This window comes from Heterodontus francisci, chromosome 2, assembly GCF_036365525.1.
Source record: "Heterodontus francisci isolate sHetFra1 chromosome 2, sHetFra1.hap1, whole genome shotgun sequence".
Taxonomy (NCBI): Eukaryota; Metazoa; Chordata; class Chondrichthyes; order Heterodontiformes; family Heterodontidae; genus Heterodontus; species Heterodontus francisci.
The window spans coordinates 13259770-13282048 of NC_090372.1; the positions used below are offsets into that span (position 1 = coordinate 13259770).

General features: G+C 44.4%; 1 protein-coding gene across 2 annotated transcripts in view; it reads left to right on the forward strand.

Moving 5' to 3' along the window:
* Window positions 1-22279, forward strand: part of LOC137382228 (coagulation factor XIII A chain-like) — a 111386-nt gene that overhangs the window by 24112 nt on the left and 64995 nt on the right. For both annotated transcript variants that reach the window (XM_068054456.1, XM_068054457.1), the window contains exon 3: window positions 10999-11187. In XM_068054456.1, coding sequence (XP_067910557.1) covers window positions 10999-11187 — 189 coding nt within the window. The remainder of the gene's footprint in view (window positions 1-10998; window positions 11188-22279) is intronic.

A 22279-nucleotide genomic window follows, 5' to 3' on the forward strand; every position in this document is an offset into this window, starting at 1 on the left:
CGCATGCGCGGGATGACATCATCGTGCAGCACCAACATCATCGTGTATGCACGCCTGGTCCAACTTCGCGCATGAGCGATAAAGTGTCATCGGGTATCTAGCCCCCCACTCAGCTGGAGGGAACGGCTGAATGGGAGACTTTGAGGCTGGAGCTTGATCCCCGTCACTCGCTCCTGCCCCACTAGTCACTCTCACCCCCCGCCTTGGCAACTTGCTCCAGTCCTCGATGCTCCAGACCTCTCTGCTCCCCCCACTCCCCTGGCCGATTGTTCCCCGCTTCGTGCCATCCCGTTCTCCGACCGCTCGCTCCCCGCTAGCTCTAGGCCGTGCCACTTCCCTCTTCTCGGCCACTTGCTCCTACATCACTCCGTCGCCCCTTGCAGCCACCTTCCTTCTTTGGGTGGTGCGTGAAGACTGATCAAACATGGAGCGAGTGACCGAGAGGAGGGAAGCGGCGCCGCCTATAACTAGCAGCTGGATGGGGGGGGGGAAGCGGGGAGTGAGTGGCCAGTCAGCGGGGTGATGCAAGCGGGGAACAATCGGCCAGGAAAGTGGGGGGAGGGAGCAGCGAGGTCTGGAGCAAGCTGCTGAGTGGGGTGAAGCGGCTGGTGGGGAGGAGGGGGAGAAAGCAAGTTGCCGAGGGGGGAGAGCGGCCAGTGGGGCGGGAGCTAGTAGCTGCGTTTGGGTGAAATCAGTCCTGGTCAGTCATATAAAAGAATCACAATAACGAATTGGCAGCACATTTTATACTCTGCCCGATTTTCTTCTCCATCGATCAGGTGCCGATTCACTATCTTCCAATGGAAATTCAGTCATAAAATTTCTTTTGTATTCAATAGGATTATTGGAATATTAAGTGGATCTGAGGATTACAGTTAGTATCCTATAACTACATAGAAGCATATTACCGGGCATCCATCCAACTTAATGTAAGGTTAGTTTGCTAGAACGATCCAGCCATGAGCATTTCCCGTGATAAATTGAGCAGCGCTATCTTTAATTCTGGCCGCTGCTTGAACGTCACGGACACTGACGTTCCAGTTGCAAAGCTTGCATTTGTGCACGTGCAACTACTGCGCCATCTAGTGGTTGCGTTGTCAGCAAATGCAGCCTCTAGACTTTGGACCTCATTAAAAACAAAGTGGATTGAGAGAACCATGTGACTGTCTGTCCATCTCTGAAAAAACTGGGAGTTTTGTTACACTCATAGAAGACAAGGAGTAACTGAGCGTGCAGCACTAGAGAAGGCTGCGTGCTTCCCTTTCTCTCTCTATCTAGAAAACATCAAGTTTGAAAAGCGTCTCTGACTGTGGACCCTCCAAGCCTACAGACTGCTACAGCCAGAGACTAGGGGACACAGAGCCAACTACAATTCCGCCTTCAAGAAAACCCTGAGCAATGCAGGTCAGCCCTAAAGTTCACTTTGACCAACCAAGGACTGCCAAAGTTTTAAGTTTCACTCACCTTATACTAGTCTCATAAAATGTCAAAAAAAAAAAAATCTGTGTTTGGATTTTCACTTGTTTACTTTTATTAACTATTTGCCATTATGTTTCACTGCCTCATGCCTTTAATTCAGTAGGCAGATGTTCACATCACCACAAACAGCAGATGCCAACTTAAGAAATTGGAAGTACTCCCATGTAATTTCTGGACAACCATTTTTTGAATCAATTGCACCCAGCATTAAATTCAAAAGGGTAGCATCAAAATTGAAGTTATAGCCACTTAAGAGTCCTCTGATTGTGCAGTGTGAAAAAACGATATTTAATCTAAGTATTTTTATTAGTTTATTATTTATTGTCTTGTGATATTGTTTTTTCATCTAGATCTTTCTGGGATTTGTAAAATCTAATCTACAAGTTCAGATGTAGGCTATAATCTCGCCCAAAAGTTCAGTTGACAGCAATAAACTGCCTGCATTTCTCTCCCGGGCTATAAGAGGGTAAATTTTAAAAAGGCTGGGCATTGCATGCAGCCAGTCCACATTGAAGATGCATGGATGCACAGAACATGGGGCTGAATTTTATGAGGCCCCCGCGTCAGAGGTTGTGGTGGGGGGGCCGGGAGAATTCTTCCGGGAGAGGCCTGCCACGACCCCCGGCGCCGAGAAGGCCCCACCACATTTTACCAGTGGCGGCGAGGCCTTAGTGCGCACCCGCTGCTGCCGAGCGGCGGGCCCCTCATTTTAATATTATAATTAGTAAAACTCAATCAAAGTAACCTACCTTGTCCCGGCGGCCATCCCAGGCTGATATTATGGCTGCCAGCTGCAACTCTTACACCTTCAGAACTTAGGAGTTCCGAGGTGTGACACTGTGGGGAGGGGAGGGGGTGGTGGTGAAGTGAAATTTTCAGGTTGGGAAGGATATGGGAGCAGGGAAAACTGCTCTGATCGGCTGTGGGGATGGTGGGAAGGGATTGAGGGTCAAAGGTTCTGAAGGTGGGGGGTGAAAGTTCGGCATATTCAGAAGTGTTTTTGGGGGGATATGTCCATTTATAAAATGAGAACTCAGTGGGGTGGGGGCAAGACGGGAATCAAAGATAAATTTTTCTTTCGTTTGTTTTTAGTTTTAGAGATACAGCACTGAAACAGGCCCTTCGGCCCACCGAGTCTGTGCTGACCATCAGCCACCCATTTATACTAATCCTACACTAATTCCATATTCCTACCACATCCCCACCTGTCCCTATATTTCCCTACCACCTACCTATACTAGGGGCAATTGCTAATGGCCAATTTACCTATCAACCTGCAAGTCTTTGGCTTGTGGGAGGAATCCGGAGCACCCGGAGGAAACCCACGCAGACACAGGGAGAACTTGCAAACTCCACACAGGCAGTACCCAGAATTGAACCTGGGTCGCTGGAGCTGTGAGGCTGCGGTGCTAACCATTGCGCCACTATGCACCTTTAAAAATGTAAATGAAAATGAAGGGCCTGTAGCCCTTTAAAAGCGGTGCTGGCGCCTGCGCGGTGGTGTGGGACACCATTGCCTGGAACGGAGCGCCCGCCCCTCGTCTAGGTCATCGAGGGGGCAGCCGCTCTGCCCCCTCCATTTAAATGAGGCCTCATGCGAAATATTGCGGGGGCTCAGCGACGGCGCCTCCGCACCCGAAGACCGCCGACATCAGAGCGGGCCGCCGCGATTTGCGGTGCGGTCATAAATTTCAGCCTCATGAGTTTCCATGCACAAACTCAATGGATGGATAGGTGGATAATAGCAGGCAGCACGTTTATGATTCTTTGATATGTGCTGACTTTGAGCCATGAATGCCATCTGAATCCCAATTTGCATTATTGCATTAGAATCAGTCTGGGATAACTGTTCTTGAATTTAACTTTAAAAAAATATATAAACAGTACCTTCTTCAAACTCAGAGAGAAGTTCATTTTCACAGTTGACTCCTTTTATGCACTAATTTAAATATCAGTTCCGTTGTGAATGTATCCTGGCACTAAGTGGTGGGAGGTTTGGGGGGGGTGGGTGTATGGGGGATGTGGGAAGCCTAGGGGTTTTCTTTCTATGGACTAAGAGCCATGCTGCCATTGTCAGAACCTGAGACAGTTTCTATAAATATAAATACACAAGACTAACATGGCAGACTCTACAACATCACTACCCCTGGAGGGGTGCATGCAGAGCTTAACACATATGTGTTACTGACAGACCCCCTAGCTTTCATATTAGCTGTCAAAAACAGGGTAACAGAAGCTTTAAAAAACATCTACTGAAAGCGAGGAGGAAAAAGTCAGATTGTTAGTAACGGATAATTTGTAGGATTTGGAGTCATTCATGAATTCAATAACGTGTAAAGCAAGCTCTTAATTTTTCTAATTACTTTTTTGTGTGATTTTTATTTTGTTCAACAAGACGAAGTGTTACAACACTTACTATTCTGAGCACCCAGTGTCTGCATCAAACACTCCCAAGGTTGCGTATAGTATGATTAGAAAGACAGTAAAGTTCCCTCTGCCCTAACCCTCCAATATGTTTCAGGTCAAACCTCAAAACAGAATCAATCCTCTGCAGCACCACTGTAAAATTTTTAGAATTTTCAAATTCAGTGGAACATTTTGCTTGCATTGAAGTGGAGATTTAACCATCAACTGCTTCCACTTTGGAATGTTATCAGTTAATAAATTGATTGTAAACACTGATAAACTCGTTTCATTTTGGAAGGAATAATGGTTGATCTCTCATGATGATAAAATAGACAGATTAGATGATTAGGCAAATAGATATTGGATGAAAATTAAAGTAGAGAAATATGAAGTCTTCCCATTGGCAGTAAGTTTAAGGAGAGGAAACATACCCCAAATGAGCGAAGATTTAAAGGTGTAGTCGGATAAGGAGTTAGACGTTCAGTTACTCAAATATATTTTTAATAGGACATTTGATGAAGCTGTAAGTAGATGGGGAAGGAGGATGGGGGGGTGGGCTTTAGAATTTAGAAAGAAGGAGACAGGGCAAAGAAACAAAGCCTGGGAATTTCCTCAGGACTTTTCCCTGATCCATCGCCACAATGTTGCCGCGAGATCGGCAAAAACCTGTTTACGTGCATATGTGGAATATCCGCTGAACTGCCAAAGCAGGAGAATTCCCAAGGAAATTCCCAGTGGAAGACTGAAGCAGAACTCCAGAGAAATGGCCTGACCTCTGCAGGGCAAAACTTTCAGCTAGAGCTGTATTGATTCATTTTACGAATAAGTGCAAAGATTGCTTTTACAGACTTTTGTGTCTGTTTTGTTATAAATGTTATTTTAACTGTTGTATACAAACCTGTGCGAGAAAGGAAAATAGCATCCAGAAACAGTTAAAAGAAATTATTTAAGTGATTTGATTAAATTTGATAAATAACTTTATTGGTCACAAGTTAGTTTGTTCCAGATTGGAATTGGAAAATTAAGTAAATCAGCATGATTATCCACACACATCTCGGTTATTTAAGGCAATTATTAACATGTGACAGTACGGGTTAGAACATGGCATTCAGATTTAAAGTGAGAGATTTAAAGTGCACAGTACAGAACCATTAAAGTGCGCATTGGAGCCAATCACAATAGTGTAATGTGCTCTTTACAGGCAGTTTTAGGAATATCGGAATTGCTATATGAAAAAAAAGGCCCATCTCGTTCACCTTTTACCATCCTGATAGTTCCATGATAATGGAATTGTTGTCTAATCACAGTAATCAAACTCTATCAATTAGTCTACAACAGGCCCAGACTTCACATTGCTGGTGCGGAGCCTCACTCGCTGAAAGCGCATACGGTTGCCACCACTTCGGGCAAACACGTTGGTGTTAATACGATCTTCCTGCTATATTCGGTGAACCATGAAACCAAAATGCAAAGTACCTTATACATTTTAAAGAACCAGGAAACCTCACTGAGTAACTGCCTTACCTAACGATGCAGTTGCATCCAGAACCACAACACTAAGGTAATCCGCAGGTGTGAACAGTTGATTGAAACTGCTTGAAGACCCGACTGTTGTGTATTTGGCTCTTAACACAAAGGTGCCAAACACTATAACAATGTTTGGTAAACTATTGAAGAATAATAGAATTCCAGAAGAGCTCTTCAATACATGTTCTACCTAATGATGAACACTGCTCCAACTACTGTAACACATATTACTTTGCATCACTTCCTGTGATGTATACGAATCTATTTACATATTCAGTAGCATGTTAATCAGTATTAAAGCAATATCACATCACCAACTTTGTCTGCAATCAGCACAGCTTTTTAAATTGTTAAGTACTTAGTAAACTCCCAAAAAAGCCATCGCACTTAATGGGCTGGGTTTTGTGCTGGAGGCGGGGCTCCCAGCACCAGGCAGAAAAGGCGGGAGGAGCCCTGCCTCTGCCTCTGCCTATTCGTGCCCTACCCCTCCCAGCCCTCCCCAGAGTGATACTCTGGTCATTTCTGAGTCAAGGTTTTAGGAGGTGGGGTCCCTGACCCTTTCAGGGGTCCTGGATCCCACCTCCAAGAGCTGCTAGCCAATCAGAAGGCCAGCAGCTCAGCAGTATCGGCAGCGCCACCGGGAGTGGTGGCCACTGCTGGTACTGCAGAGGCCTCGGACACAGGCCCTGCGTTGGAACCCGGAACAGAGGTAGGTGAGGCAGGGGCACAGGGGCCAGTCCAGAAGGCCACGGCGAAGCGAGTGGGGGTGGTCATTCAGTCCAGGGGTGGGGATCCCAGGGGGTAAAGTTGTTCCTCCGTGGGTCACAAATTGCCCATGAAGGAGGGACCACCCCCTACAAGCCCACAGGGAGGGCGCCTCGTTTTACAAGGCATCCTCCCCATGTGGCGGAGGCCCCCCGCCGCTGGTAAGATCCCAGCGGCAGCAGGAAGAGGCCCTTTATTAGCCCTTAATAGGCCACTTAAAGGCCTCAATTGGTCTCTGGCCAGGAAGGCTATTGTTGGCCTATCACACCCCAAAGAAGATTGCTGGGCGATGGGGAGACAATGGGCCCTCTGCCCCCCCACCATGCATCGCGATTCTCCATGCCCCCCCTGCCCCTGCCTCAGGGATGCCTGCAAAATCCCGGCTCATATGTTATAAGCGGTGCCTTTGTAATTGACTCAGGATCATTGAATAGTACAGTACAAAAGGGGAACATTCGACCCATTGAGCCTGCACTGGCACATCTGTAGAGCGATCCATTTGGTCCCAATCCCTGGCTCTTTCCCCATATCCCTACAATTTTTTTCTCCTTCAAGTATTTATCCAATTTCCTTCTGAAAACTACTATTGAATCTCTATCCACCACCCTAGCAGGCAGCGCATTCCAAATCCTAACCATTGTTGCACAAAGTTTTTCCTTGTCGTCTTTGGATCTTATGGTAATGAGAAATGGTTAGCACCATTCGCTCGATATAGGAGGCTGCACGATGAGCATGGATGGTGTAAGTGGTGCGGACTGTAATGGAAATCAGGCATTCACTGCCCACAGTTTTCTGACCATTTAGGGAAGGTGGCTTCCCACCAGCAGTGCAAAATTGGAAAATTACATGCAAGACTTTTAATTGTATAAATTGTCTGCAATTTCCTATTTATCTTTGGTTGATTGCTTTGGTATTCGTGTTTTGATTTTGTATCACAAAGAGTTGTAAATAGAAAGACTTTAAAAAAAAAGGAAATTTCTGCAGAGGGTGAAATGCCCTTAAGGTTCCGTTCTCCTTTCCGCTTGCTGTATGGAAACACAGTTTTATTTTATTGCACGATCAGTTTTTCAGCATAGGTTCTGCCGTGAAATACGTTTGCATCAAGTTGCAGGAGCAGGGTGGCATTATTCCAGAGTGCTTCTCACGGTTGCAATTCTTTTGGGGCTGAGATTTCTAAGCCTAATTCATAATTGATGTGCAAAAAAACAAACATATTTCTATTGATATATATGAGACTTCACAATTGCACATTTTCAATAGTTCAGGAAACCATTTTATAATGCTTAGCTTGCACAGCTGATACGCCCTAATCCAGAGACCATTCTCTGACAGATTGTTGCTTTGTTATGGTGACAGACCCAGCGAGATATTTCCCCAGAGAGCGACTGAGCTTTATGAAACAACTATTGCAGCTAAAATGGTTCGAGTTGGCAGCTACAATTATCTTTGAAGAACAAAAATGCCATGTCTGCCAAACATATGATTATGGCGCACCACAAATATTTCAAATATAACCTCCAGAGCAACATTTGTATAAAACAAAATACAAAATTGGATTCAGCATCAACATATGCTACACATATTACTGTATTGCTGTGTTCATTTAGAAGCAGTTGAAGGATCATTTACAGATGCGGTTTTACTTCTCCTCATAAATAGCGAGTCAGTTTGTTTAAGCCATATACTCTGAAGAAACAATAGTGTAAAAATGAATACATTAAGTATTTCGTTGCTAAGCAGTCAGACACTTTCAAGGTAAGCTGTTCTTATCAAAGTTGTTGTCATAGTCTTCAGCCTGCTGAAAATCTACATTATATAAAACCATATGTGCTGAGTTTGTGAATTGATAAGGACCATTGTTCAATCTGTAGCCCTAGAAATTCGGCCAGGTAGTGCCCATTTTTAAAGTGCAAAATGGCCACCTAAGCCCTCAATATGGTGGACAGGAAGTGCATGCACACCTCCAGAGGGTATTGCACCACCTGCCCTATTGGTTAGTTGGTTCCGATGGCCTCAGGAACACACATTGGTACTTTGAAAGAAGGAAATAAATTGTTTAAATTAGGGTTGAGTGCTTCTTGCTTGACCTGTTCTTGATTTTGAAACACCCCAACACCTCACTCGCCATGTGCACAGCACCATGAGGCACTAACCGCAAAGAAGGCCCCCACACTTACCTGAATGTGCAGCTGGAAGAAGTAGGCATGCTCCTCTCATTCCACACTAAAGGAATGTGGGCTGTTCCCTCTGCCACTCCTGACTCCTGATTTCCCCCACCCCACCATTCCTTCTGGCTCTCACTGCCCCCTGCTCCCTGGCATTCGATCCCCTCCCAAACCTGGCCACCAATTGCTCCAACCCACCCCAAGCCTGAAGTCTAATTACCCATCCCTGGACACTGATTGGTTCCTCCTAGCTAGCAAACCTTCCCCCTCTGGCAGCAAGTCCTGCAGCCACTGTTTGCAACATCACCCACCCTGACCCCCCCCCACCCCCCCACACCGGTTGCCCTGCTTCCTCATTTAGCTGAGGGCCTCTGCTTGTGTCACAATGGCCCAATCTTCAGCTTTGGTGGGCAAATTGACTCTTACTCTCCAAAGCTCGCTCATGCTTTATGGAAATGAGGCCTGAGGCCTAATAGCGGGGGTACATGGGCCCTCACCATTAAAGAGCAGAGAAAGTACCCTGCGCTCCCCACTCACCCAAAAATTGGCATGCTCAAATTTCTCTGCCGTAGTTTAGTTCTGCGACGGCAGTATAATCGATAAAGTAAGAATGCCTTTGAATTGCCGTAACCCCCTGATTTTATGTGCTCACGAGCTGTGGCCTGCTGCTACAAGTTGTCATGTGGCTGATTTCCAATTAGATTTGAGATGTTGCTGAGGTATCTCAACCCTGGTTCTTATCTCTCTAATCAACCTGAGTTCCTGATTGGTAGGTGTAATAGGCAAATATCCTGCACAGCTAATGCCATATTAACTATCGACTTGTAGTCCAACTTTTTTTTAAATCATGGCAATTGGCTTATCAGTTTCTTAGGCAACACAACAAAATACAATTACAGGAGAAATTATGTTGCTGTTCTTCCTGGGTGTCAATAGTGACCCCATGACATCATGAATGGCACAGTGGCGCAGTGGTCAGCACCACAGCCTCACAACTCCAACGACCCATGTTCAATTCTGGGTACTGCCTGTGCGGAATTTGCAAGTTCTCCCTGTGACCGTGTGGGTTTTCTCCAGGTGCTCCGGTTTCCTCCCACAGCCAAAGACTTGTAGGTTGATAGGTAAATTGGCCATTATAAATTGCCCCTAGTATAGGTAGGTGGTAGAGGAATTGAGGGAAGGTGGTAGGAATATGGGATTAATGTAGGATTAGTATAAATGGGTGGTTGGTCGGCACAGACTCGGTGGGCCGAAGGGCCTGTTTCAGTGCTGTATCTTTAAAAAAAATAATTTATGGTTGAGATCATTAGAGCTTTCTTAGGAACTTTGCTCTCTTGCTAGTCTGTAGGATCAACTTGTCAAGAACATCTGAACAAAGAATTATGTGAACAATGATTATCATCATATTGATTCAAAACAGATGATCCGTGACTAGGTACTAGAATGGTATAATATGGACAACAGCAATCCACAGTTAAAATCTATGAGTCTGGTAACTCCATTCTGCTGACAGGAATAGAATTTTTCAATAAGAAAGACTTGCATTTATATAGCATTTTTAATGACCACCGGACATCTCAAAGTGCTTTACAGCCAATAAAGTACTTTTGAAGTGTAGTCACTGTTGTAATGTAGGAAACGCAGCAGCCAATTTGCACACAGCAAGCTCCCACAAACAGCAATGTGATAATGACCAGATAATCTGTTTTAGTGATGTTGATTGAGGGATAAATAATGGTTAGGACACTGGGGTAACTCCCCTGCTCTTCTTTGAAATAGTGCCGTGGGATCTTTTGCATCCACCTGACAGGGCAGACAGGACCTCAGTTTAACATCTCAGCCAAAAAGACAGCACCTCTGACAGTGCAGCACCCCCTCCGTACTGCACTGGAGCGTCAGCCTTGATTTTTGTGCTCAAGTCCTGGAGTGGGAATTGAATACAGACCCTTGTGACTTAAAGGTAAAAGTATTATCAATTGAGCCATGGTTGGCAGCTCAAATAAATGACACAAAAATACTCTAGATGCTAGAAATCAATTTTTCTTTCAAATTCAAGTACTTTGATGATGTGCTGTTGTAAAGTGAAAAACATTAACACAGCATTAACAACAACATTAATGCCATTGACATTAAAAACTTTATGAATTATGCACTCATACGCTATTACTTGCACATCCAAAGTTATTAAAGTTTAAAGTTGCACAAGCACATGATGAATATCCTGTGTATATATTCAGAACATATTTACAATTGGTTGAAGATCTGGGTTTTGTCAAAGCATTGTCATGCAGGAGTATTAAAAAGAAAATGGGAAAGCTAGCAATTTGAAGCAAAAACAAAGTAATGAAGATCGACCACATGTTGAGAAGCATCTGAAACGGAAAGATTTATAGTATAACAGAACAACAGGATATATACACATGAGAGGTTACGTTTGAAATGTTAATCCATTTTTGTACAGCAGGTGCTGATTGGCTTGTGCATTCCCAGTACTTTTGGTTTCAATAACTGCACCTAATACTGCACTTCATTTTAAGAAAGATGGTTTGAAAGGATACCATTCCAAACATTTCACCATGAATGAGTCAGGCAAGTGCGGCACATGAAAAGCTCAACTGTCTGAGAGAGCATTAACATATTTTCCTTTCCGTTAAAGATTTTCTGGAAGTGTGGGGCGTTGATGTACATCCAAGTCCAGACGGCATTAACAAGAAACAGCATCATACGGAGGCCTACGACTGTGCGAACCTGATTGTGAGACGTGGTCAGCCTTTCAGCATCACCATTACCATCAACCGTGCTTACGATGCAGAAAAAGACAAGTTGTGGGTTGAGTTTTTGATTGGTGAGTTCTTAACGAAAGCTGTGGTGCCACAGACTGAGCTGCTATAACACATGTAAATCAGTGAACGGCATCTGGATTCTTTTTTGTTGAAATCTCTAATGCATTTTGCAGTTTTCCCTGGAAAACGAAGCCAGAATATGTTACACTTAATATTAAGCTTACCGTCAGTTCTGGACTACCTTGTATATATTTGAAACACTGGGTGCAGATTCAGCAGCGCAGGTGCAGGAGTCCAGTATACTGTTGTTATACGGCACATCTGAGGTTGGTGCCAGAGGTGCTGGGTAACATTGCTGGTACTAGCCTGAGCTCTGATCTCAGTGCGATATAAGTCAGAGGTCCACAGATGTGATTGTGCATTTGTTTTTCCTTTGCATTGCTCGTACTATAACACGGGCCACATTTGAGCCCTGGCAATCCAGCTGTTAAAACCTCGGGATCTTGGTCCTACTTGTGTTTACATTTCGTATTTGTTGGTCTATCCTGTTTAAATGCCCCAGAGGTGTGGACAGGGCTGTTGTTCACAGTATTGCTTTTTTCTTAATAACAAAAAATGCAAAAAAAACACAGTGAGTGGTAATGACCTGGAACTCGCTGCCTAGGGGGATAGTGGAAGCGAAGATGATGAATGATCTCAAAAGTAAATTGAGTGGGCACTTGAGGGAAATAAACTTGCAGGGCTATGAGGATTGAGCAGGGAATGGGACTGATTCAATTGCTCTACAGAGAATCAGCATGGACTTGATGGGCCAAATGGCCTCCTTCTATGCCCTTATGACTCTATGACAGTAACTGTATAAATCTTAAATCAGATACCAAATTTTCTTACTTGCAGCAACTTGAAATGCTTGTTAATCAATAGAAATGTGGCTGGAAAAGGCTTTGGACGTGAACTCCGAATCCCAGCATTTGACCTGGTCTAGCCTTGACCCTACCAGAGTTTGCAGGGTCAACGGGGAGGAGGGGCATCACATTAGCAAGGGGGGACATGCCTGCAAGCATCACTGCAGGTGCATTACTGGTGCTTGCACTACTGTCCATGTAATCCAGGCTCCCCCCATGCTGACCCTGGTCATGCGCCCTCTCGCCCCTCGCCCCCAACCCCGGCCCATGTAACAAGGCTGATCAAGATATTGAAAAATGTAACCTTTTCTCGGGGGCCTGGCTACTTGCCTTGTCTGCATCTCCCCTTCCATGTGGGGTGTCTTTTGGATATGACATTAAACTGAGACCCTCTCAAGTGAACATAAAAGATCCCATGGCACTATTTGAAGAAGAGCAGGAGAGTTATCTCCGGTGTCCTGTCAAATATCTATCCCCAACCAAAACCTAAAACAGATGATCTGGCCATTATCACATTGTTGTTTGTGGAAGCTTGTGTGCAAATTGGCCACCACGTTTTCTACATTACAACAGTGACTGCATTTCCAAAACGTACTTTGTTGGCTGTAAAGCACTTTCCTACAGGTCACGACAGGTGCTATATAAATGCAGCTTCTTTCTTTTACTAGACCAGGGCATTGGGAACACCTGGCATAGGTGTCCCCCAAAAAGGGTAGGTGGAGGTTTTACCTTTTACAAGGCATGCCGGAATGTCCCAGCAACTGTTAAAAACTCCACGCAGGTCCCTGCGGCTTTTTTTTGATGGATACTGCCTGTCTTGTACTACAGTTACATTGGGGGATCGATGGAACCCCTGTGGACTTTCAGGGCCTTTATGTGGCCCCTAAACCTCCATCAGGTGGCAGGACCATATCTCCAACACAGAAGTCTTCGAGGCAGCCAACATCCCCAGCATATACACCCTACTGAGCCAGCGGCGCTTGATATGGTTTGGCCATGTGAGCCACATGGAAGATGGCAGGATCCCCAAGAACACATTGTACAGCGAGCTCGTCACTGGTATCAGACCCACCGGCCGTCCATGTCTACGCTTTAAAGACGTCTGCAAACGCGACATGAAGTCCTGTGACATTGATCACAAGTCGTGGGAGTCAGTTGCCAGTGATCGCCAGAGCTGGCGGGCAGCCATAAAGGCGGGGCTAAAGTGTGGCGAGTCGATGAGACTTAGCAGTTGGCAGGAAAAAAGATAGAAGCACAAGGGGAGAACCAACTGTGTAACAGCCCTGACAACCAATTTTATCTGCAGCACCTGTGGAAGAGTCTGTCACTCTAGAATTGGCCTTTATAGCCACTCCAGGCGCTGCTTCACAAACCACTGACCACCTCCAGACACTTACCCATTGTCTCTCGAGGCAAGGAGGCCAAAGAAGAAAAGAAAGATAAAGAAAAAACCTCCATGGCATACTCTGAGTTCACAAAACCAAAAAGGATAGATATTCCTGGTTTATTGCATTCACTCTTTAAGAAATAATAAATACACCACGTCAAGAAGTACAGCTATGCCAAGATAAACCATAGAAGAATCCAAGGTGCATCTGAAGGTGTCAGCTGTAGCTCCATGTTAGCACTATTGCCTCTGAGGTAGAAGTTTGTGAGTTTAAATCCCACACTAGAGCCTCGGCTTGACATTCCTAATATAGCACTGAAGGAGACTTTAAGCTGAGGCCCTGTCTGTCCTCTCAGGTGGCCATAAAAGATCCCATGGCATTATTTGAAGAAGAACAAGGGACTTACCCCTGGTGTCCTGATCAGTGTTTGCCAATCAATCAACATCACTAAAACAACTTGTCAGGTCACTGTTATTTGTGGGACTTTGTTGTGTGCAAATTGACTACATTTCAAAAGTCCTTCATTGTCTGTGAAGTGCTTTGGATGTCATGAAATGTAGTATATAAATGCAAATCTTTCATTTTTAAAAATATATCCTGAGGATGCGAGTGTTGCTGGCTAGGCCAGCATTTATTGCCCATCCCTAATTTCCTTTGAGAAGGTGGTGGTGAGCTGCCTTCTTGAGCTGCTGCAGTCCATATGGTGTAGGTACACCCACAGTGCTGTTACGAAGGGTGTTCCAGGATTTTGACCCAGTAACAGTGAAGGAACGGCGATGTAGTTCCAAGTCAGGATGGTGTGTGACTTGGAGGGGAACTTGCAGCTGGTAGTGTTTCCATGCATTTGCTGCCCTTGTCCTTCTATGTGGTAGAGGTCGCGGGTTTGGAAGGTGACGTCGAAGGAGGCTTGGCATCTTGCTGCCATGCATCTTGTAGATGGTACACACTGCTGCCACTGTGCGCCGGTGGTGGAGAGATTCAATGTTCAAGGTGGTGGATTGGGTGTCGATCAAGTGGGCAGCTTTGTCCTGGATGGTGTGAAGCTTCTTGAGTGTTGTTGGAGCTGCACTTATCCAGGCAAGTGGAGAGCATTCCATCACACTTCTGACTTGTGCCTTGTAGATGGTGGACAGGCTTTGGGGAGTCAGGAGGTGAGTTACGCACTGCAGAATTCTCAGTCTCTGACCTGCTCTTGTAGCTACAATATTTATATGGCTGGTGCAGTTAAGTTTCTGGTCAATGGTAATCTCCAGGATGTTGATGGTGGGGGATTCAGCGATGGTAATGTTGTTGAATGTCAAGGGGAGATGGTTAGATTCTCTATTGTTGGAGATGGTCATTGCCTGGCACTTGTGTGGCATGAATGTTATTTGCCACTTATCAGCCCAAGCTTGAATGTTATCCAGGTATTACTGCACGTAGGCACGGACTGCTTCAGCATCTGAGGAATTGCGAATGGTGCTGAACATTGTGCAGTTATTGGTGAACAGCCCCACTTCTGACCTCATGTTGGAGGGAAGGTCACTGATGAAGCAGCTGTAGGTGGTTGGGCCTAGGACACTACCCTGAGGAACTTCTACAATGATGTCCTGGGGCTGAGATGATTGGTATCCAACAACCACAACCATCTTCCTTTGTGCACGGTATGACTCCAACCAGTGGAGACTTTCCCCCCATTTCCCAATGACTTCAATTTTGCTAGGGCTTCTCGATGTCACGCTCGGTCAAATGCTGCCTTGTTATCAAGGGCTGTCACTCTCACCTCACTTTTAGAGTGAGCTGTTTTGTATATTAGTCAGGATAATAAAAATCCTTGAAGTTGTTGAACTCAACATTACTATATGGTGTTGGAATAACTTCTACAAATACAGAGCATTGTGTGTACACCATTACTAGCTCAAAATCTTTGATATTTACCAAGTGTGCCTGAGTGAAGATAAGAGAACAGAGACTGACGGGTAGAATGACAGCACTGTCATTTCTGCTTCGGTTTCCTGAGATATTTCTATTTTCACGCACCTGAATGACGTGAAACAAGTAGATCAAGTAGATAAACGGCAACTATAACTCAACTAGGTTCAATTTAAACATTGAGGAGAGGAAACATTCGAAGATGAAGTTACTTGACTGTAGAAAAACAAATTCAATTACATTAAAAATGGAACTAGCCCAGATAATTTGGAAAGAAATATTGGGAAAGGCAGTGGGAAAAGATTAGAAAATAGTTTAAATTCAAACATGAAGTGATTGAGATGCAGAACAGGTATATTCCCACAAGAATTAAAGGGAGTGCAGCAAAAGCTGGAATTTTTTGGATAAGTACAGAATTTAAAATTAAAATGAGAAATAATAAAGAGGCATTTGATAGAACAAGGGCTAATAACATAACGGAAAATCAAGCAGAGCCGAGAAAATATAGGTTTGTATTTGTATGGAATGCCAATCAAGTGGACTGCTTTAGAGGGTGTTGAGCTTCCTGAGTGTTGTTGGAGCTGCACTCGTCCAGGCAGGTGGAAAATATTCCCCCTGTATCACACTCCTGATTTGTGTCTTGGAAAAGCTGTGGGGAGTCAAGAAGCGAGTCACTTGCTGTAGAAAACCCAGCCTCTGGCCTGTTCTTGTAGCCACAGTATTTATATTGCTGGTCCAGTTAAGTTTCTGGTCAATGGTAACCCTCAGGATGTTGATGGTGAGGGATTCAGTGATGGCAATGCCATTGAATATCAAGGGGAGATGGTCAGATTCTCTCTTGCTGGAGATGGTCATTGCCTGGCACTTGTGTGGCATGAATATTACTTGCCACTTATCAGCCCAAGCCTGGATGTTGTCCAGGTCTTGCTGCATGCAGGCACGATTGCTTCAGTATCTGAGGAGTTGCGAATAGTGTTGAACACTATGTAATCATCAGTGAATATCGCCACTTCTGACCTAATATCGAAGGGAAGGTCATTGATGAAGCAGCTGAAGATGGTTGGACGTAGGATACTGCCCAGAGGAACTCTTGCAGCGATGTCCTAGAGTTTAAAAAAAGAGGTTAAAGAAAGAGCAGAGGTGATTACAGATGGAAAAATAAATCTTTTCAGGGTGTTGCAAGGAATGGTGGAAATAATAATTGAATCCTTTGCATTGGTTTCTGTAAAAGAATTTGTCATTGGGACACAAAGGTCACAGAGGAGATAGAGTACTTAGGATAACTATAGATAAAGACATAGTAATGAAAAGATTGTCCATGTCTCCACTTTAAAGACATCTGCAAACGCGACATGAAGTCCTGTGACATTGATCACAAGTCGTGGGAGTCAGTTGCCAGCGATCGCCAGAGCTGGCGGGCAGCCATAAAGGCGGGGCTAAAGTGTGGCGAGTCAAAGAGACTTCGCAGTTGGCAGGAAAAAAGACAGAAGCGCAAGGGGAGAGCCAACTGCGAAACAGCCCCGACAACCAATTTTATTTGCAGCACCTGTGGAAGAGCCTGTCACTCTAGAATTGGCCTTTATAGCCACTCCAGGCGCTGCTCCACAAACCACTGACCACCACCATGCGCTTACCCATTGTCTCCCGAGACAAGGAGGCCAAAGAAGAGAAGAATGAAAAGGTTGATGGCACTCTGGTGGAAAAGACATGGCATATATTCTAGAATGTTCAGTGATGTCAGAAAGGAAACAAGAAATGCTGGAATCACTCAGCAGGTCTGGCAGCATCTGTGGAAAGAGAAGCAGAGTTAACGTTTCGGGTCAGTGACCCTTCTTCGGGACTGACAAATATAAGAAAAGTCACAGATTATAAGCAAGTGAGGTGGGGGTGGGGCAAGAGATAACAAAGGAGAAGGTGCCTGAGTTGCCCGTTGAGTTGTTGGATCAATCTCAGTTACTATAAGTACACTGATGGGAGAAGATCCCGATCCTAGGCATGAGACACACATACGGCCGCATATATTATATTGAAAAGCAGGTGAAGCAGGAATTTGCCAGGCATTTGAAAGCCAGCCTCAATTTCAGAAGCAGAGGGGGATCCTATGTTTTATTAAAGCAGAATATAAGAGTACAAGAGCAGAGAGGTAATAGCAAACCTGCACAAATGATTGGTTAGGCCACTGTTAGAATATTATGTCCACTTTTGAGTGTGCTACTGTAGGAAGGAGGTCAAGAGCATGAAAATGGTACAACAGAGATTTACTAAAATCATAGCAAGGATAAGGGCTTTAGGTATGAGGAGAGACCAGAGAAACTGAGGCCATTTTCACTAGAACAGAAAATGTTAACAGTAGATCCAACCGAGTTAATGACAAATGAGGGGTTTTGATGTTGTAAATAGGTGAAAGCTATTTTCATTGTCCAGTGCCAGTAACAGGGGAGCATAAATATAAATAATCTTCTCCAAAAGAATGAAAATAGACAGTGGAAGGATTTTTTTATACAGAAAGTTATTCAGACACAATAGCTGTACCAGAAACAGTGGTGGAAAAGCAGAACCATGACAGCTTTTAAAAGGGAAGTGAATAAATATTTAAAGAAGAAAAATTTAGGTCAATTATCTTGTATCGTTCCCAGAAAGAAACCGGGTAAATACCCAACTCACTTTATAGGAGATGAAAGGATGATGTGATTCATCGATTCTGTAATAGGCTATGCAAACTTCAACACTGTTAAAAGAAAGTATAGTCTGCAAAAGATCATAAAATCTGTATATATTATTAAAAAACTGTAGGGCACACAATTCTTGGTGTCATTATTCTTGGTGATGTTTTCCATCAAAATTTACCAATATAAATTGCTTGTCCACACAGTCTCTTTCTGTTTTGCTATGTCAACTGTCGCAATGTAATTGCAGGCTCTGGCCACGAGATGTCTTTCTGGAGCAAGTTTCTGAAAGTCCTTTCGCAACTCAGTTCAACAGTATAGACAACTTTTTTCACTCTTTAAAAGAAAACAGTGCCAAGATGCACCAGTGGAGATTTTTCTTGTAATATGTGCAAGCAAGCAAGGCATCCCACCAGGAATTCAGGGCAGGATTTTTAGCCCCTATGGGGGAAAGCATGGAGGTGGGTGGTGTGTAAATTCGCGCCACCGGCCAACATGCCAGTTTGCCAGCATCATCCCGTCCTGGGCCAGTTTCCCAGAAGTGGCATGGGGGTCGGCAGAACTACCTGCCCTCCAGCGGCGGGTAACCAGTTGAGCTAGTTAGAGGTCTAGAGCTGAGTGGTCTAGGCAGAACCAAACTTAGCACTGGTGAGCAGGTTATTAGTGAATAAGTGCCACTTGATAGTCCTGTTGACGACTCCTTGTATCACTTTGTCAATGATTGGGAGTAGGCTGCTGGGATGGTAATTGGCCCTGTTGGATTGATTTGCTTTTTTTGGCCAGGATGTACCTGGGCAATTTTATACATTTCCAGGCAGATGCCGGGATTGTAGCTGTATTGGAACAGGTTAGCTATAACCACAGACAATTTTGAAGCACAGGCCTTCAGCATTACAGCTGGGAAGTTATTGATAGCCTTTGCCGTGTCCAGTGCACTTAGCCATTTTTTAATGTCTTGGTTGAATCGAATTGGCTGAAGATTGGCATCTGTGAAGGTTAGGACCTCAGGAAGAGGCTGAGAAGGATTATTCGCTATGCACTTCTCCATGATGATTGTTAATGCTTTAACCTTGTCCTATTGCACTCACGTGCTGGCTTTGTCATCGTTGAGTATGGGGATATTAATCGAGCCATCTCCGCCTGTTAGTTACTTAATTGTCTACCACCTTTCAGACTGGATGTGGCAGAATTGCAGAGATTTAACTTGGTCTGTTGGTTATAGGATCATGTAGCTCTCTCAATAGCATGCTGCTTTCACTATTTAGCATGCATGTTGTCCTGTGATGTACCTTTACCTAATTTTCAAGTGCACTTGGTGCTGCTACTAGTCATGAACCACTGAACTGAAGGGCGGCACAGTGGCGCAGTGGTTAGCACCGCAGCCTCACAGCTCCAGTGACCTGGGTTCAATTCTGGGTACTGCCTGTGCGGAGTTTGCAAGTTCTCCTTGTGAACCGCATGGGTTTTTGTCGGGTGCTCCGGTTTCCTCCCATAGCCAAAGACTTGCAGGTTGATAGGTAAATTGACCATTATAAATTGCCCTTAGTATAGGTAGGGGATGTGGTAGGAATATGGGATTAGTGTAGGATTAGTATAAATGGGTGGTTGATGGTCGGCACAGACTTGGTGGGCCAAAGGGCCTGTTTCAGTGCTGTATCTCTAAATAAATAAATAAACTAAGGTTGGTCACTTATCTTGATAGTGATGAAGGGATATGCCAGGCTGTGAGGTACAGATTCTGGTGATATAACTCTGTTGCCTTTGATGGCCCACAGCACCTCAAGAATGTCCAGATTTGAGTTGCTAGATCTGTTGTTCACCTAACTCATTTAGGATGGTGGTAGTGCCACATGACACAATGGAGGGAGTCCTCAGTGTGAAAATGGGACTTGGTTTCCACAAGGACTATGTGGTGGCCACTCCTACCAATGCTTTCCTAGACAGACACATTTGTGACAGGTAGATTGGTGAGCATGAGATCAAATTGGTTACTCCCTCATGTTGGTTGTCTCACAATCTACTGTAAGCCCTGTCTGGCTGCTATGTCCTCAAGGACTTGGCCAGGTCAGTCAAGGATGGTACTACAAAGACACTCCTAGTGAGGAACATTGAAGTCCCCTACCCAGAGTACATTCTGTGCCCTTTCTACCCTCAGTGTTTCCTCTAAGTGTTGTTAAACATGAAGGAGTACTGATATATTTGTTGATATAAGCCTTTAGGTGGTAATCAGCAGTTTCCTTGCTCATATATGACTTGATACCATGAGACTCCATGGGGTCCAGAGTCAATGTTGAAGTTTCCCAAAACCACCGCCCCAAATGAATACTATGGTACCCCACCTCTGCTGGGTTACTCCTGCCTGTGGAACAGGACACACACAGGGATGGTGATGGAGGAGTTGGACAATGGTTGATAGATATCTTTCTGTGAGTATGATTATATAAGGCTGTTGCTTATCTAGTCATAGAATCATTGAACACAAAAGGCGATTTGATCCTTTGTGTCTGTGTTGGCTCACCTGCTCTTACCCCACAGTCTATAAGGACAGTTTCTCCAACTTTGGCACAGTCCCAACTATTATTGATGAGAACTTTTGAGGATCGACTGGGTTGGGTATTTCTTTGTCATGTCCTGTTCCAAACCTAGGTCGCAGCTTACGAGCCCATCTGGTTTTATTCTTTTTCTTTGTAGCAATTTGATACAACTGACTTGTTAGCCACTTCAGAGGGCCATAAAGAATCAGCCACATTGGTTTGGGACTGGAATCACATATAGTCCAGAATGGGTAAGGACAGGCAGTTTCCTTCCAGTCTTAAACTGGTGGGTTTTTTAGGACAATTTGATAGCTCAGGTAGCAGCCTTTTAAAGGCTGAATGGGATTTGTACTCATGCTCCACTAGAGATTACTAGCTCAGCTCTCTTGGTTTACTAGTCCAGCAACATGACCACTACGCTAGTTTTCAACGTTAGATCTTAAACAACAGAGTGTAGCTGGAGGCAATTGAAATAGAGACAAATGTCTCCAAAAATTGACTTTGTAGTTTGCTGAGAGCCCATTTGTTTCCGATTTAGCATGTGATGACATGTAAAATACTTGCCTTTCTGCCATCATGAGACAATTTACAGAGTATGTCTTGCACACAGATGCCATATAAATCTATCATTAAGAAGCAGTGCACACTCAGAACTAGTGACTTCATGCTTTGGGTATGCAGTAAACAGATTTTATCAGGAAAATAATTTATATAATATAAACCATCTGTGTGTTGTTATTCAGTCGGCTAAAAATGCACTTGAATATTTGAAATCCATGATTAGGAGCCTAAAGGTTAATTTGATAAATTTTTAAATGTGTACCAATTATGATCTCGTTTTTCATCAGTAAAAATCACAGCCTGGGTATTGTTATCAGCAGAATCATTTATGTCAGTGACAAATGAGCAATGGTGGCCAGTAATGTGGTGAGTGTGGTATCGTTCTTGCATACCGACTGGTTTCTTCCTGTTCTGAAACTGTTGTGGAGGCATTGGGGATGATGTCCGATGCTTTGTTTAACACAGGAATTGGCCTGAGTTCTGGTTATTGCTGGCATAATTGCTCATTAAGGGGCTAGTACACTAAATTAGAGTCATTACATACCACATGATGAGTTCTTACCGCCCTTGTGTATTGGGTGCTGCAAACAAGCCAAGTTCTCACCTGTAGGGATTCTGAAAGGAGCTGCTGTTTCATCAAGTTCATTACAGTGAGGCTCCTTTCAATGTTATCTCTTGGCATTTGATGCCATTGAGGAAGATGAGCATCAGCAGAGAAGGACTGTCTGGCTCCTTCGACAGCACCTTCCAAACTCGCAACCTCTACCACCTAGAAGGACAAGGACAGCAGACTCATGGGAACACCACCACCTGCAAGTTCCCCTCCAAATTGCACACCTGACCATGACTCTATGACTCTGACACCATCCTGACTTGGAACGATATTGTGTTCCTTCACTGTCACTGGGTCAAAATCCTGGAACTCCCTCCCTAACAGTACTGTTGATCCACCTACACCACAGGGTTGCAGTGGTTCAAGCAGAGGGCTCACCACCACCTTCTCAAGGGCAATGAGGGATGGGCAATAAATGCTGGTTTTGTCAAGGACGCCCACATCCCACGAACAAATTAAAAAAAAGTGATACCAAAGGCATATGGTCTGGACTCATTCCTATGCTACCCTTCAGATCTGCATTTCCGGGTAAAGCTACCTGGCAACAACTGAAGAGTACAGCACCCAGAGGCAACA